At 44.5% G+C, this 12,270-nt stretch overlaps 1 protein-coding gene across 2 annotated transcripts in view; it reads right to left on the reverse strand.

Annotated features, from left to right (window-relative positions):
* Window positions 1–2,935: 2,935 nt before the first annotated feature.
* Bend4 (BEN domain containing 4) overlaps window positions 2,936–12,270 on the reverse strand; it is a 35,047-nt gene continuing 25,712 nt past the window's right edge. The window contains exons 4-5 of one of the 2 annotated variants that reach the window (XM_085836744.1): window positions 10,760–11,000; window positions 2,936–9,118 (exon numbers count right to left, since the gene is read on the reverse strand). In XM_085836744.1, coding sequence (XP_085692870.1) covers window positions 8,901–9,118; window positions 10,760–11,000 — 459 coding nt within the window. In that variant the 3' untranslated portion in view covers window positions 2,936–8,900. The remainder of the gene's footprint in view (window positions 9,119–10,759; window positions 11,001–12,270) is intronic. The other variant, XM_085836745.1, reaches the window with a different exon arrangement.

A 12,270-nucleotide genomic window follows, 5' to 3' on the forward strand; every position in this document is an offset into this window, starting at 1 on the left:
CTGGCTCCTTCCTCGCCGTGTTCCTCAGATGTCATGAAGATCACATTTCCTAGCAGGGAGAAGCCCTCTACAATTTCAGCCCCACAGCTGCCCACGCCCTCCCTGCTCTGACTGGCCAGTGTGAGTTTTGAGAACTCCAGGCCACTCTGCTCTTACCCTTTACTGAAGTCTCAGAATGAGGTGTTCTCTGCAGCTGCTGGCTGACCACCAGGCACGGTATCACTAAGTCTGCCTGGGTGAATTCTGACCAACAGATCTTAAAATGGAGAGCAAAAGGAAGAGAGGGAGAAATGGACCCAGCCAGCATTTGGAATTCACTGACCCGTAAAGGAACGATGTTTTAACTGACAGTGTTATGTGAATGTTGGTCAAACTGTCTTTGACACTCACAGCCTTTTATGACTAATTCCTCCCTTCTCAGTACACCTTCACCTTTGGAAACAAGGTGCCCAGTGGAACCTGGGATTTTCTTATCATTAATAGATCCTTATCATTTTTTTCCCCTAACAGTTAAGTAGCCATTGGCTTACACAACAGTTTGCTAGGAACTAAGTATACCAGTTCTCAGGCATCTCAGACTCTGGACAAATGTACTGTGTGAGCGTATAGCCAGGTTCCAAGGGACCATATTACATTGGGCTTCTTAATTAGGTCCACAGTGTACTGAGAACCACTCTAAATGGTGCCTGTCTGCAATTGTGACTCTCCTGGGCATTACATAGAAGCGAAGTTGTAGAATAGATGTTTGTGTGCCCACTCTGTTCACTTACTGTAGTTCATCCGGGTAATGCTGTGCTCTCTGCACTCTGGCCCTCGATGACCTCATAGTCTAACTTGAGGAACATGTTTATCTCAGCACGTGGGGATTCGTATGGCTTCACTTTTCACCGCCGTATACACAGCCTACAAACACCTGTGTACCTACCTATTTTGATTTTTCTTGGGTTCTGGGGTGCTTCCTCTCAACTTGAGGTGATCTAGACTCATCAAGGCATCTAGGTTCTGGGTGTGTCTGTGAGGGGAGCTCTGAGCTCCTTCCAAGAGTTAGGGTTTAGGATCCCACTTCTTCCTGCAGGAGCTAAATATCCTGTTGTCCTGTGTCTAAGGCTATTCTTCCTCTATGGAACCATTTTAACACCTCGGTTAATTATCATAAATGTAGCTCTCACTGTGGCCTTTCCATTCCCACGAATGGCAGTTAGCCTGGCAGTAGCAGTCTGCTACTTACAGGCCAGAGCTGTAAGCACTGCATGCTAACAGCCCACTCCTTCACTACACGGTAGCTCTCCATCGTTCAAGCATACAGTTTCCCATTTTATAGTCTGCAGTGCTTGAACTCGGAATTTATTCAAGTACAGAATTCTCCCGACGCTACTATAAGGGGAACCGCTTACTTTTCTTCTTAGGCTGGTTCTTGCTAGTGCATAGAAATGACTGATATTTGTACTAGATTTTGAAGACGGTAACCTAGCTGTTTTCTCTCAATCAGGTTTATGCTGGACATACCTTGTCATATTCAATCCCTTCAGAGACTGAGAGTAACTTTGATTCAACTTGAACTGAGAACTCTAATTCTAACCAAAATTATTTGGACTGAAGCACTTTTTTTTTTTTAAGACAAAACAAATTGGTTAAAATTTTGAATCTTGAGAGCAAAAATAAACCCCCCTTCGATTTCCTGGGACATGAAATTTTAGCGTTTGGTTTAATCTGGCTCGTGAAATAAGGCTTGTTCAATCCTGCACTTCTGTAGTGGTCATGTCAGACACTTCCTGCAGAAAGTGGAAGCCACAACCATGTCCCTACTTAACCACAGCCGATGTGCTTCTGTGCTCGGCACACTGGTCAAATACCACACACGGTCAGGACCTGTGCAGTTGAGGGACTGTGAGCTGCAGCTTTGGGGCTTTCCCATGTTGCTCCTAGACCTGACAGGCTGCTCCCCATCCCCCTTACTAGGTCAGAATAATTTTTGACATCACGGACCAGAGAATTCTTTCAATCACACTTATTAGCATGGTTGTAGTAGTAGGCTGGCAGAGAACACCTTATGGGAGTTACCCCTCTCCATCCTCCTTCATGTATGTATGGGGTATCAAAGTCTACTAGTTGCTTTTAGGCTTGGGGGCAGTCACCTTTACCTGACAAGCCTTCTTGCTGGCTTTTATTTGGGTGTTCAGCATAGAACATTTCCTTGCATTTTGAGACAACCAGGAAAGCCTTGGCTTCTGGAGGAAAGGACTCTAGACAAGAAACTAGAATTTTTAAAACAAACAAACAAACAGGGCTGGAGAGATGGCTCAGCGGTTAAGAGCACTGACTGCTCTTCCAAAGGTACCGAGTTCAAATCCCAGCAACCACACGGTGGCTTACAATCATCTGTAATGAAATCTGACTCCTTCCTCTGGAGTATCTGAAGACAACTACAGTGTACTTACATATAATAAATATACAAACAAACAATTAATTGGCAAAAGAGGCCACCCCCCCAAAAAACTCCAAAAAATAAAACCAAAAAAAAAAACCCCAACCCCACGTTAGTAGCTGGGAAGATGGCTCAGAGGCTAATGCACTTGCAGTGCAAGCTAAAGGAGGTTAGATACCCAGAACACAACACAAAATGGTGTGGAGGTGGTGGCTTGCCTATAATTCTGGGCCTGGAAGGCAGGGACAAGAGATCCCCCCAGCAAGCCACCAGCATGACTAACCTTATCAATGTGTTCTAGAATTGACTGTGAGATTTTGCCTCAAAAATAATATGGTAGAAACACGGGAAAATTTTGATATCAACTTGGGCCCCATAATGTATACACATGTCCATACACATGTACCCCACATGTGAACATGCACACACATATGCACACATATCCCCCCATACACAAAAAGAAAAAAATCAAGTCAAAACACTTAACAGATAACTTGACATTTATTGTGCAATTTTACCCCCAACAGAACATGTGGCATTCTAGAGGTATATGAGGTAAGAAAATCAATATTCCAATTAGAACACCCGAAATAATTAGCTCTAGTAACAAATGTCTCTTATAATTAAAAATATTGAATGTTTAAAAAACTCTTATAACATTTTAAGTTCCTAAAAGAAATGGCCTAACACTTAAAAAACAACTTACTCTTCTATATAAATTGTTCACAAAAATTTTTTTGCTATTCTATATTATACTATGTATTTTAGCTTTATTAACATATCCCTAGTGTGTATGAATTCTACACAGTACAATCAAATAGAAATTATTCCGAGAAGCCACAAGACTCCAACAATAAAAAATATTAGGATCAATGAATTTGTCACAGTTTCTCCACAAGTATTCATCATAGAAAATAGAGTAAAGGCAACTGGCCCCCGTGTTAGCTGCTACATGCCGTTCTGCAGAGGAGCAACATGAAAGCAAGGCTTAGCCTGGGCAGGGGCAGGCTGGACAGTGATTGAGTTCCCCGCCTGCCTCCAGCAGGCCTTGCTCCCAAGAGGCACAGGCCAGGCTCACGGTGGCCTTGGCATGCTTTCAAAGGATGTTAAGTCTTGAACTACAGGGGCAAACCCAACAGGTCACTGCAGTCTTTACATAATCTCTATAGTTCTCACAGTGACATCGTCAACTAAAACCTCTCCATCCTACCAAATTGGAAGTGTCACCAGGGGCTGCAAAACCAGCCACACAGAGATGGGAACACTGACCAATAGCCAAGGCTATCACCAGGTGTCACGTAAGATGATCTAATCACAAGATCCAAAGTTTTCCTTTATGTTCCTGCATCTTTGTACAGGGAATCTAGAAAAGCGGGAGGGAACTAGATTTCTGATATGTCCACTTTAAGAGTTTCTGGTCTCCCTCACAAGGTGTCAGTCAGGCCAAGCCTCATGCCAGCCCTTTGACAGCTCTGGAGGCCTGGGCTGTACATGCTTGTTACTTAAGCACCTGTGTATTTCCAAAGCAGATTTAATGATACAAATACCAACTTTCCCTTCATAGCATCAGAAAATCAAAAAATGTTCACTCCCAAAGTGTTGGTAGACTTTGAGAACTACGCTTGACTGGGGCAAACACAAGCGGCATTCTGCTTATGGAGCTCAAAGAAAGCTCAGGTGAGCAGCCCGGCAGGAACAGCTTAGGGCAGCTGAGAAGGTGCGAGGAGAGGGGAGGATGCACTAAAGTGCTTATCAAAGCAACTAGCACACACGAGCCAAGAGTCACACTTAGGTAGCTGTAGTGATTTCCAATGGGACCAAATCATTCCACAACAGGCTGAGGCACCTCTGGCCGCTTGTCCTGGTGCCACTGTACAGAGCGACCCAGGTTTTTTGAATGGGTATCGCTAGCAGATGTACTTTTGTTGCAATTTGGGGAATGGTGATTCAACAAGAAGAACACAGCCCTTGCAGCCAGCTACGAAGCTTAGAATCAAAAATTTTTGGTAATCTACTGCCTTCAGTAGTCAAACTGACAAGGCCAGTAATTTAGTGTGGGAATTCCAGTTCTCCCAGTATTTCCTAAAATCCAATATAGTATGGGGAGTGTGAGTGGCCTCTAATTCGATGGGGTATTACTTTTTGCCCTCCACATTGCTGATGTCAATTCTTCCTTCTACACACACACACACACACACACACACACACACACACACACACACCCCTGGCTGATAATGCAAGTAGCTTTGCCATCAGCTAAGTGACATTTCCCTCCAGTGTTTCAAGTGGTTATTTTTATCCAGTACTTATATGACTGAAAGGAGCCATCACTGTGTTTACAGAAATACATCATAATGACACACACTGCTGTTGCGACACATTTGCATTAGAGCTGTGACTCAAGCATCCCTTTTGACGTGTTTGCCAAGCAGCTTTGGCAAGTGTTGCTACATTAAGCACACAGCAGGAAGACTCACACCGTGTGTGCAAACCCACTTTCCATTACATTTCTACAAACCCAATGTGAAAGCTGTCACAGACTAACACAGACCTGTACTGCGAGATGATACCGCACTGAGGAAATTATACACTTCAAATTCTAAGTCACCAAAAATGACCTTCAAACTACAAAAAAACCCAAAACAAAACAAAAAGATAACTGGTCTATACAGAAACTAAGGAGGTAGTCAGTGGGTATCAGGGCTAGTCTAGAGTACATACATGGTTGACCCCCTGTACCGCAAAACACAGAACTCAAATGAGGGTCATGTTTGAGTTCTGGACATAATTCACACCTTCCCAGGAGTTTCGTCCACTTTCTCAGTTGCAGAAGAGGCACACGTCATTAAATGGCAGGGATATGCAGAAACCACACACCTGCAGATTCCTAAGTTTAGGAGTTATTGTTTAGATTTTGTGTAAACAGCAAATCATTCAAGAATCATTACTGGACTGAGGGAAAACCACAATCCAATTGTGTCAGTGCCGACCACCTGATGCCATGCAGAGAAGCTGCACCAACTAAGACTGCAGTAACATGTCTCTTTACCATCCTGACAAAGGCATGGATGGCCTCGGTGCAGATCACTGAAGGGTAAGGGGCAGTCTACAGGAACAGCCCACTAGCGACTGGCAGAGGCACGCGCTTCCCTCACCACCTGACCAAGAGATCAGCATGCTTTTACTCCTCCACTCTCTACCATAGGGAAGCCTTATGAAACACATGGTGACCGACGAGGAACAGGGCTAAGGACTTGTAGAAACAGCTACACTCTTCTTGATACCACAAGAGGCTCAACACCCACACATGGGCTGATGAGAAATGGGGCCTTATCAAATGTAAAACTCTGTTCTGCTCCACAGGTTCCTGGTCTCAGTCCCCTGACAGCTCATGCCAGGGCCATCATTCTCTTGGCAAGATCTGTGCCTGGGGTTAAATCCTTGTGAGAAGCAGGCATTTTAATGTCGAAAATAAAGGATACACCAGGAAAGCATCACTGTGAACTATTGAGCCTTTGACACCGGGACTCCGGACCCAATCACTGACGAAAAGGCCACATTCAGTTACACCAGCCCGGCAACCACATTTTCCTCACCAATGACAGGGCACAGCTGCATCCTGAGATATTTTTAACTCAGTTGGAAGTCTACTTCCAACCAACGCTGAACGACTCAGGGTAATTCTAGCAGTTGACAGAGGACTAGGTTTTGCATCAGGAAAACAATATGTCTGACTGCCCGAATGACATGGAAAAGCCAACCAGGTCGATCTGACAACATCTTCAGACCTCTAAACAACAAACTCAAGGCATGTGGGGAAATCAGGGTCATCAGCTTTAACAAGGAGTTCTGACAGAAGCGGCAACTTTTGCAGGCTGACTTAATACTCAGGGGACCACACAGGAAACCACGGTGACTTGAGTAGCACCCCAGCCTTAAATGGATGCCCACAAAGGGAAAGAGCCAGCAGAAGGCTGAAACAACCCTAAGTGTTTGACTGCTGTGTGAACTAGGCGGTGTCAGGCGGTGAACTAAGCTGAAGAAAACAGCAATCACATAAGCAGGCAGAAAAAAGGGACACTTGACTAGGCTGATTCTAGGCCCTCATGTATTAGTCCTTAGTCTCCACATATGCACAACAGCTAGGTTCCTGACACTGGAGATCTCCTAGGCCAGACTTTCCAGACCTTGGATCACACACCAAGAAACACCCCTTTCAACATCATATTGAATGATGTTCCAGATGTAATTGACAACAGCTCATCAGGAGCCCACTGCACTTATTATTATTATCCAGACCTTGCAATACAGTACAGGAAGCAGCGGGTGCCCTCTGCACATCTGAAGCAAGTGGCAAGAACCCTCGGTGTAGGTATACCCACAAATGATTTAGATACCCTCTTCCTTAAAGCTACATTTGATAGTGAAGGTGATGTAGGCCCTTAGTCAATTAAAGCTAATATCCGCCTATGCAGAGATGACAATTAGAAGCTGCATTGACAAAGGCTTGTCCCAGGGCATGATGCTACCCAGAGTTGGTGTTGAGATCAGAGCCTTTAAAGAGGCAGAGGAGGAACTCAGGCCTCTCCGTGGGGACTGTCTGATTCCTTTATGCTAAAGCTCTAAGGCCCTGAGGCTAGCTCCTGTTAACTTCCCAAAGTTGCAAACTCGTGGAAGAGAAAACTCAATGGATCATTTAAAGACTACAAGACAACCAAGGGAAGCTTGTCCAAGCTTAGTGACCAAACTCAGTGAGGTTGAACAGGCTGTAAATAAACCACCAAAGAGAGGAACGGGACTCAGCAGTGCAGATAAACAGCAGTATGAGAAGTCTTCGGTGCTACCGATGAGGATTTTAACAAGATGAAAGTGAGTGCCCCAGACCAGCAAGAAGCTATCAACATTAATGCTATCCTGGATGTAATCCAGAGACAGTTTTCATAGTTAGGAAAAAAAAACCCAACAACTCTTTCTCTTGGACAGCCAAAGACACTGGTCTTGGGTCCACTGTAAATGACAGCTCATTTACCCATTTAATTTCTTTTACTTCTAAACGGTTCAGCTGATTTGTTCAATATTTGCTAAATATTGAATCTAAAGGATGCGTGATTATTCTGACAAAACTGGCCTCCCCAAAAGTCCTTTTCTAAACAGATAATCACAGTCTGAATTTCTACCCCATTTTCAAAGCTCTCTGCTGTGTTTGTAGATGACACTCATAATTTTCATAAACGCTGCCCATTTAGCTTTTGGTTCCACAAAGAACATAGTAATCTTGATTCGTTTAATAAAGCCAGTGTTCTCCGCAGGTCCGAAGCGTAATCTCCATCAGTAACAATTATAATTATAGCACCTCTGTAGCCTTTACTAGGAAGTGGTTCCCAGGGCATCACTAACCTCACATACGGATTCCACAAATTAAGCAGGGAAGCAGAAGGGTAACTCAGAGCTTAGACCGAGGAGGATGGGCACAGCTGGATGGGGCGTTTTCACCCATGACAATGGGAAACGGAAGTTTTATATATGCTAAACCTTCACTCAGCCCAGCAAAGGCCTCAAATTTCAGAGAAATCACCCACCAGCCATTGCATAGTTGTCAGAACGGCCTTGACGCTCCACGTCTACAATACCAGACCCCTGATCAACAGCAGATGCCGTCGTTCATGCCCTGCGTTTGATCTTACTGAACAGCTAGCTTGTGGAGGTTCTTGCTGAACCCACCACCCTGGCACTGTGTCAACCAAGGATGACTTAAGGCTACGGAAGCTGTGTATTAGGAACTTATGAAATGAGGCATTGGAAAATGGTTTTCAATCTTTGGATGTTTCCTGAAGATATAAAGAGAACCTCCTGCTTGTAAACCACAGCAAGGAGATTGCCTTTCTGATGGACACAGTGAGTTTTGTCTGTAAGGTAACAGAAAAGTAGCCGACTTCCACTTACGCACTCTCTATAGACATGGCCTCTGTTCTGGATTCTTACCGTAAGAGTTTAAAACGGATGGAGGCTTACAGTGTCACCTAGCTTTTGTCTTTGCTGAGAACTCTGAAATGAAGTCTTAGGAAATCGAAGACAGCTTACTTGTTACAGTTGCTTGTCTTCCCTTCACCACGTGCAGGAACACTAACTGAGCCTTCCCTGGAGACCAGCTCTGCTCAGGAGGCCAGGCTTCCCTGAAGATCTGGGACTGGAGACACCCTCAATGTCTAGCTAGAAATGACTTCATGTCAACTGTACATTTTCCTCTGTGATATAACACACCCCAAATCTACTGCAGGTGCTAGAGATTTCCCCCCGGAAATCCTAAAGTGGATTTCTGTTTGGGAACTGTGGCAGTGGGTCAAGAGTTTTAACTCCGAGAATGTGTAAAGTGTGACGGAATAACATGCTTTGGACTCTAAGTGACAAGGGAATGGACGTTCACAACTGGAGCTCTTACACAAGAAACCAAACAGCACTGGGACGATTGTGTCCACTAGTCCCCAGATCCATCCTGTGTACTCTTGTTGAAGACCTCATCTTGGGAAGCCTGGTGATCCATCCCTTCATAAAACGAGCCACCGTTGTGCAGGAAAGTCCCCACTGCCCGCCCCTGTCGGGCATGACCTACAGCATCGCTGAACACTTTGTTTATCTGCTCCTCTGAGGGCATCCACCAATCAGGGTTTGAGGTACAGTGCATCCTAATGAATTCTGTGGGAATAGAAACAACAGTAAAGACGAGAGAGAAAACAGCTGGTTTTTTGACAGATGATAGGAAGGCAGCTTAGCCTACACCAGAGGCAACTATCAGTGAAGTCACATGAAGGTCCCCAGCAATGCAATGACAGCACCACTCACTACATCCAACCTACCCCACGCCAGTGCTCTCGTGGGCAAGGCCAACACTATTATCTACACTCTCTAGGAAATATTTGCTGCTGAGAAGAAAGTGTCTGCCCCACGTGTCTTTACCCAGCTTTTTATATGGGTCATCTGAACTCAGACCCTCAAGTTTGCATTCTACTTACTGAGAATCACTTCCCCAGAAGGGATAGAGCTGCTCTAAGTTTTTATTACACAGATAAGAAGTGCGAGCCTCTGCATCTCTGTGAGCAACTCCACCACCTTTGATGATGTTGGGGAATAAGAGGCATTGCGGTCAATTAGCTAAATAAGATAGATTCTAGAACTTTCCAACAGCCTGGTCATGCTGGAAGTTTAGACTGGTCCACAGGACTGATACTAGTGAATTCATGTATTCCCGTGGCAGTGGCTCCCCCAGACCTGGCCACTTGCATGAGAGTCATCTAGGATGGTTGAGAGTCATGCATGCACCAAGCCTCTAATCTCTGCTGAATGTGAATCTCTGGATTGAACTAAAGAAGCCTAGCTGCTTCCCAACAGAACATGTGTGCTCTTCAGGCAGCAGGGCGTACAGAGTTCAGGGATCTAGGGGAAGGCTATATCTTGGGCTGAGTACAGAGAGAAGCCTTGCAATCGTCAATGTGGTATAAATATATTTAAATTAAATAAACTGTGACTTTCTCCCTAGGGAGAATTTGGATGCCTATGCAGACTAAATCAACATGTCCTTCTGGTCAATAGAACTGGTCCTGAACTGTGGAGGGCCTGCTGCTGTGCCTGCTGCTGTGCCTGCTGCTGTGCCTGCTGTTTTATGTGCTGTTTTATGTTCTGGTGTCCTCGTCGCGGTCCTACGTGTCTGTGTTTATCCTGAAGCTGCCCCATCACCTGCTAGTTCCCCAACCTCTGCCTGACCTGCCACTGACCAGAGCCGTTACCTAAAATATCAACGAATTGTGTTCTCTAAGCAGATGCTCAGCTTTGAACATAGCAGCTTTATAAAAAACAAAAACAAAAACTAAAACCAAAAAACCTAAAAAGGTTTTATGGATAAAGCCTATTTCAGGTATGCTATGTACCTAACAAAGCAAGCTAGATGGAGGCCCATGGAAGCAAGATACAATCTTTTTTTTTTTTTTAATCAATTACAGAACAGCACATAGTCTCTCCCTACACTCCAGTTTTGCTAAATGTGGCCTTCTCTGGCAGCAAAGAAAATCCGAACCGAAAGCGTGAAACATGAGGTGCTATGCGATGCCTTTGGACATTACTCGAGAGCGAGGCTAAAGCACAGAGTCATTTACAGAGCTTCTCGGTACCAAGTAGATGGGCCACATGAAGCCTGGAAGGTCTCGGTACAAAAATCAAAAAAAATAAATAAATAAATAAATAAAAAAAGATACAGTAAGGGCCGAACACTTGTGTGGGGAGCACAGCCAATGCAGTGAAATGGGAATCACGATGGTGACACTGAGGGGAAGGATGCAGTACCTCGGAGGCACGTGACTTTAACTGGATCCAGAGGGCGTCTTTCGGGACCTGTCTCTCCTGACTGCACTGACCTTTTCCTTTTCCCAAGGCCGCATGAGTACTTAAGCTCATCTGTGGTGAAGACAAATCTGATGAGGTAGCGCAGGAGCCGCCGCCCGTCCTTCTTGGAGGAGTTCACAGCCTCGTCCCACTGTTTGCTCGTTATGTACACAGGGTAGTTGTTCAACAGCTGCTTGCTTCCCTGGAAAAGGGAAATATTTTCTCATTACCTGCCGCGCCAGCCAGCCAGAAGCCAAAGCCATCTCCATTTCAAAGGCAAACACGCTTTTTAACCAAGTGGCTACGCTGACAATGAACCGGGCACTGAAGAGCACACGTAATTGCTCACGCTCAGAACGGGCACTTTTCAAATTACATTTGCATTTTCTATAACAAGAGCCAATGAGGTATAATGAACACCTTTGAAAGAGGAGCTATTTATAACTCGCATTTTAACAGGTAGGTTAAAATGTGTCAAGATCCAATGACAGGGAACGCTATTTAAATATAACCTGTAACTTCCCTTTCAATCTATTAAATATGCAAAAATGACTTTGAAGAGTGTGATCAAACAGGTCTCTTCATCCTCTGGCTGGCAGTTCGGTTCTTAGAGGAATGGCGCCACGGTCTATTTTAATAGGCACGGCTTGTGTTTAAGGCACCTAACACATGGCTGTCATTGTGTTACAGTGAAAACATGAAAAGAGTGGGTTTCAAAGGAGAGAACTAAAAAAAAAAAAAAAAAAGCAAAACAGCCCTTCTCAAATGGTAGCTTCTACAAGCGCCCCAAAAAATGTCAACCCAAAAAATGCTCTTGCTTCTCACCTTCCTAGTTTATGACTGCTGTAAAATCCCCAAGCTAACCAGCTGCAGTGGGGCTAATTAAGGGGACTTCTGTAACGTTTATAAAACCGTGTTTCGTCAACTGCACCCACGCAACCATTACTTTAGTTCTGGCTGTCCATAAAATTCTATAGTCCAGGACAAATTAATTAACCCATGATCTCAGTTTTAATGTACTTCCCCAGTAATTAAGGTGTACAAAATAAAAGGAGAGAGAGAGAGAAAGAAACTCATTCAGTTTTACAACTCTGAAAATTTATTACAGGTTATAAATCTGGCACTGTTTGGGTCTGACAGGGTTTTATTTCAAGAAGTGCTTGCTTATTTAACCGTGGAGAAGGTACTGGTATGAGAGCCAGCAGGACAGTCGGGACTGGGTTTGACTAGGGAGCAGTCAACGACTCACCAGTACACACAGAAACTCATTACTCCTGCACCCACACTTTCCTGAAGGTGACAATGTGACTTGGTTTCCTTTAAGGAAGGGAGTTGAGGTTATGGTTTGTGTACTGAATTTAGAGACAGGCTAGGTTTAACTGGGTTCTATGTCTTCCTAACTTGAGAAAGCTCCCCGAACTTTTTTGGAGTAAAGTTCAAAAACATAGGACCCACACTACACTGAGTTTCCA

This window comes from Mus caroli, unplaced genomic scaffold (genome assembly GCF_978045245.1).
Source record: "Mus caroli unplaced genomic scaffold, Mus_caroli_1 scaffold_4, whole genome shotgun sequence".
NCBI classification, from domain to species: domain Eukaryota; kingdom Metazoa; phylum Chordata; class Mammalia; order Rodentia; family Muridae; genus Mus; species Mus caroli.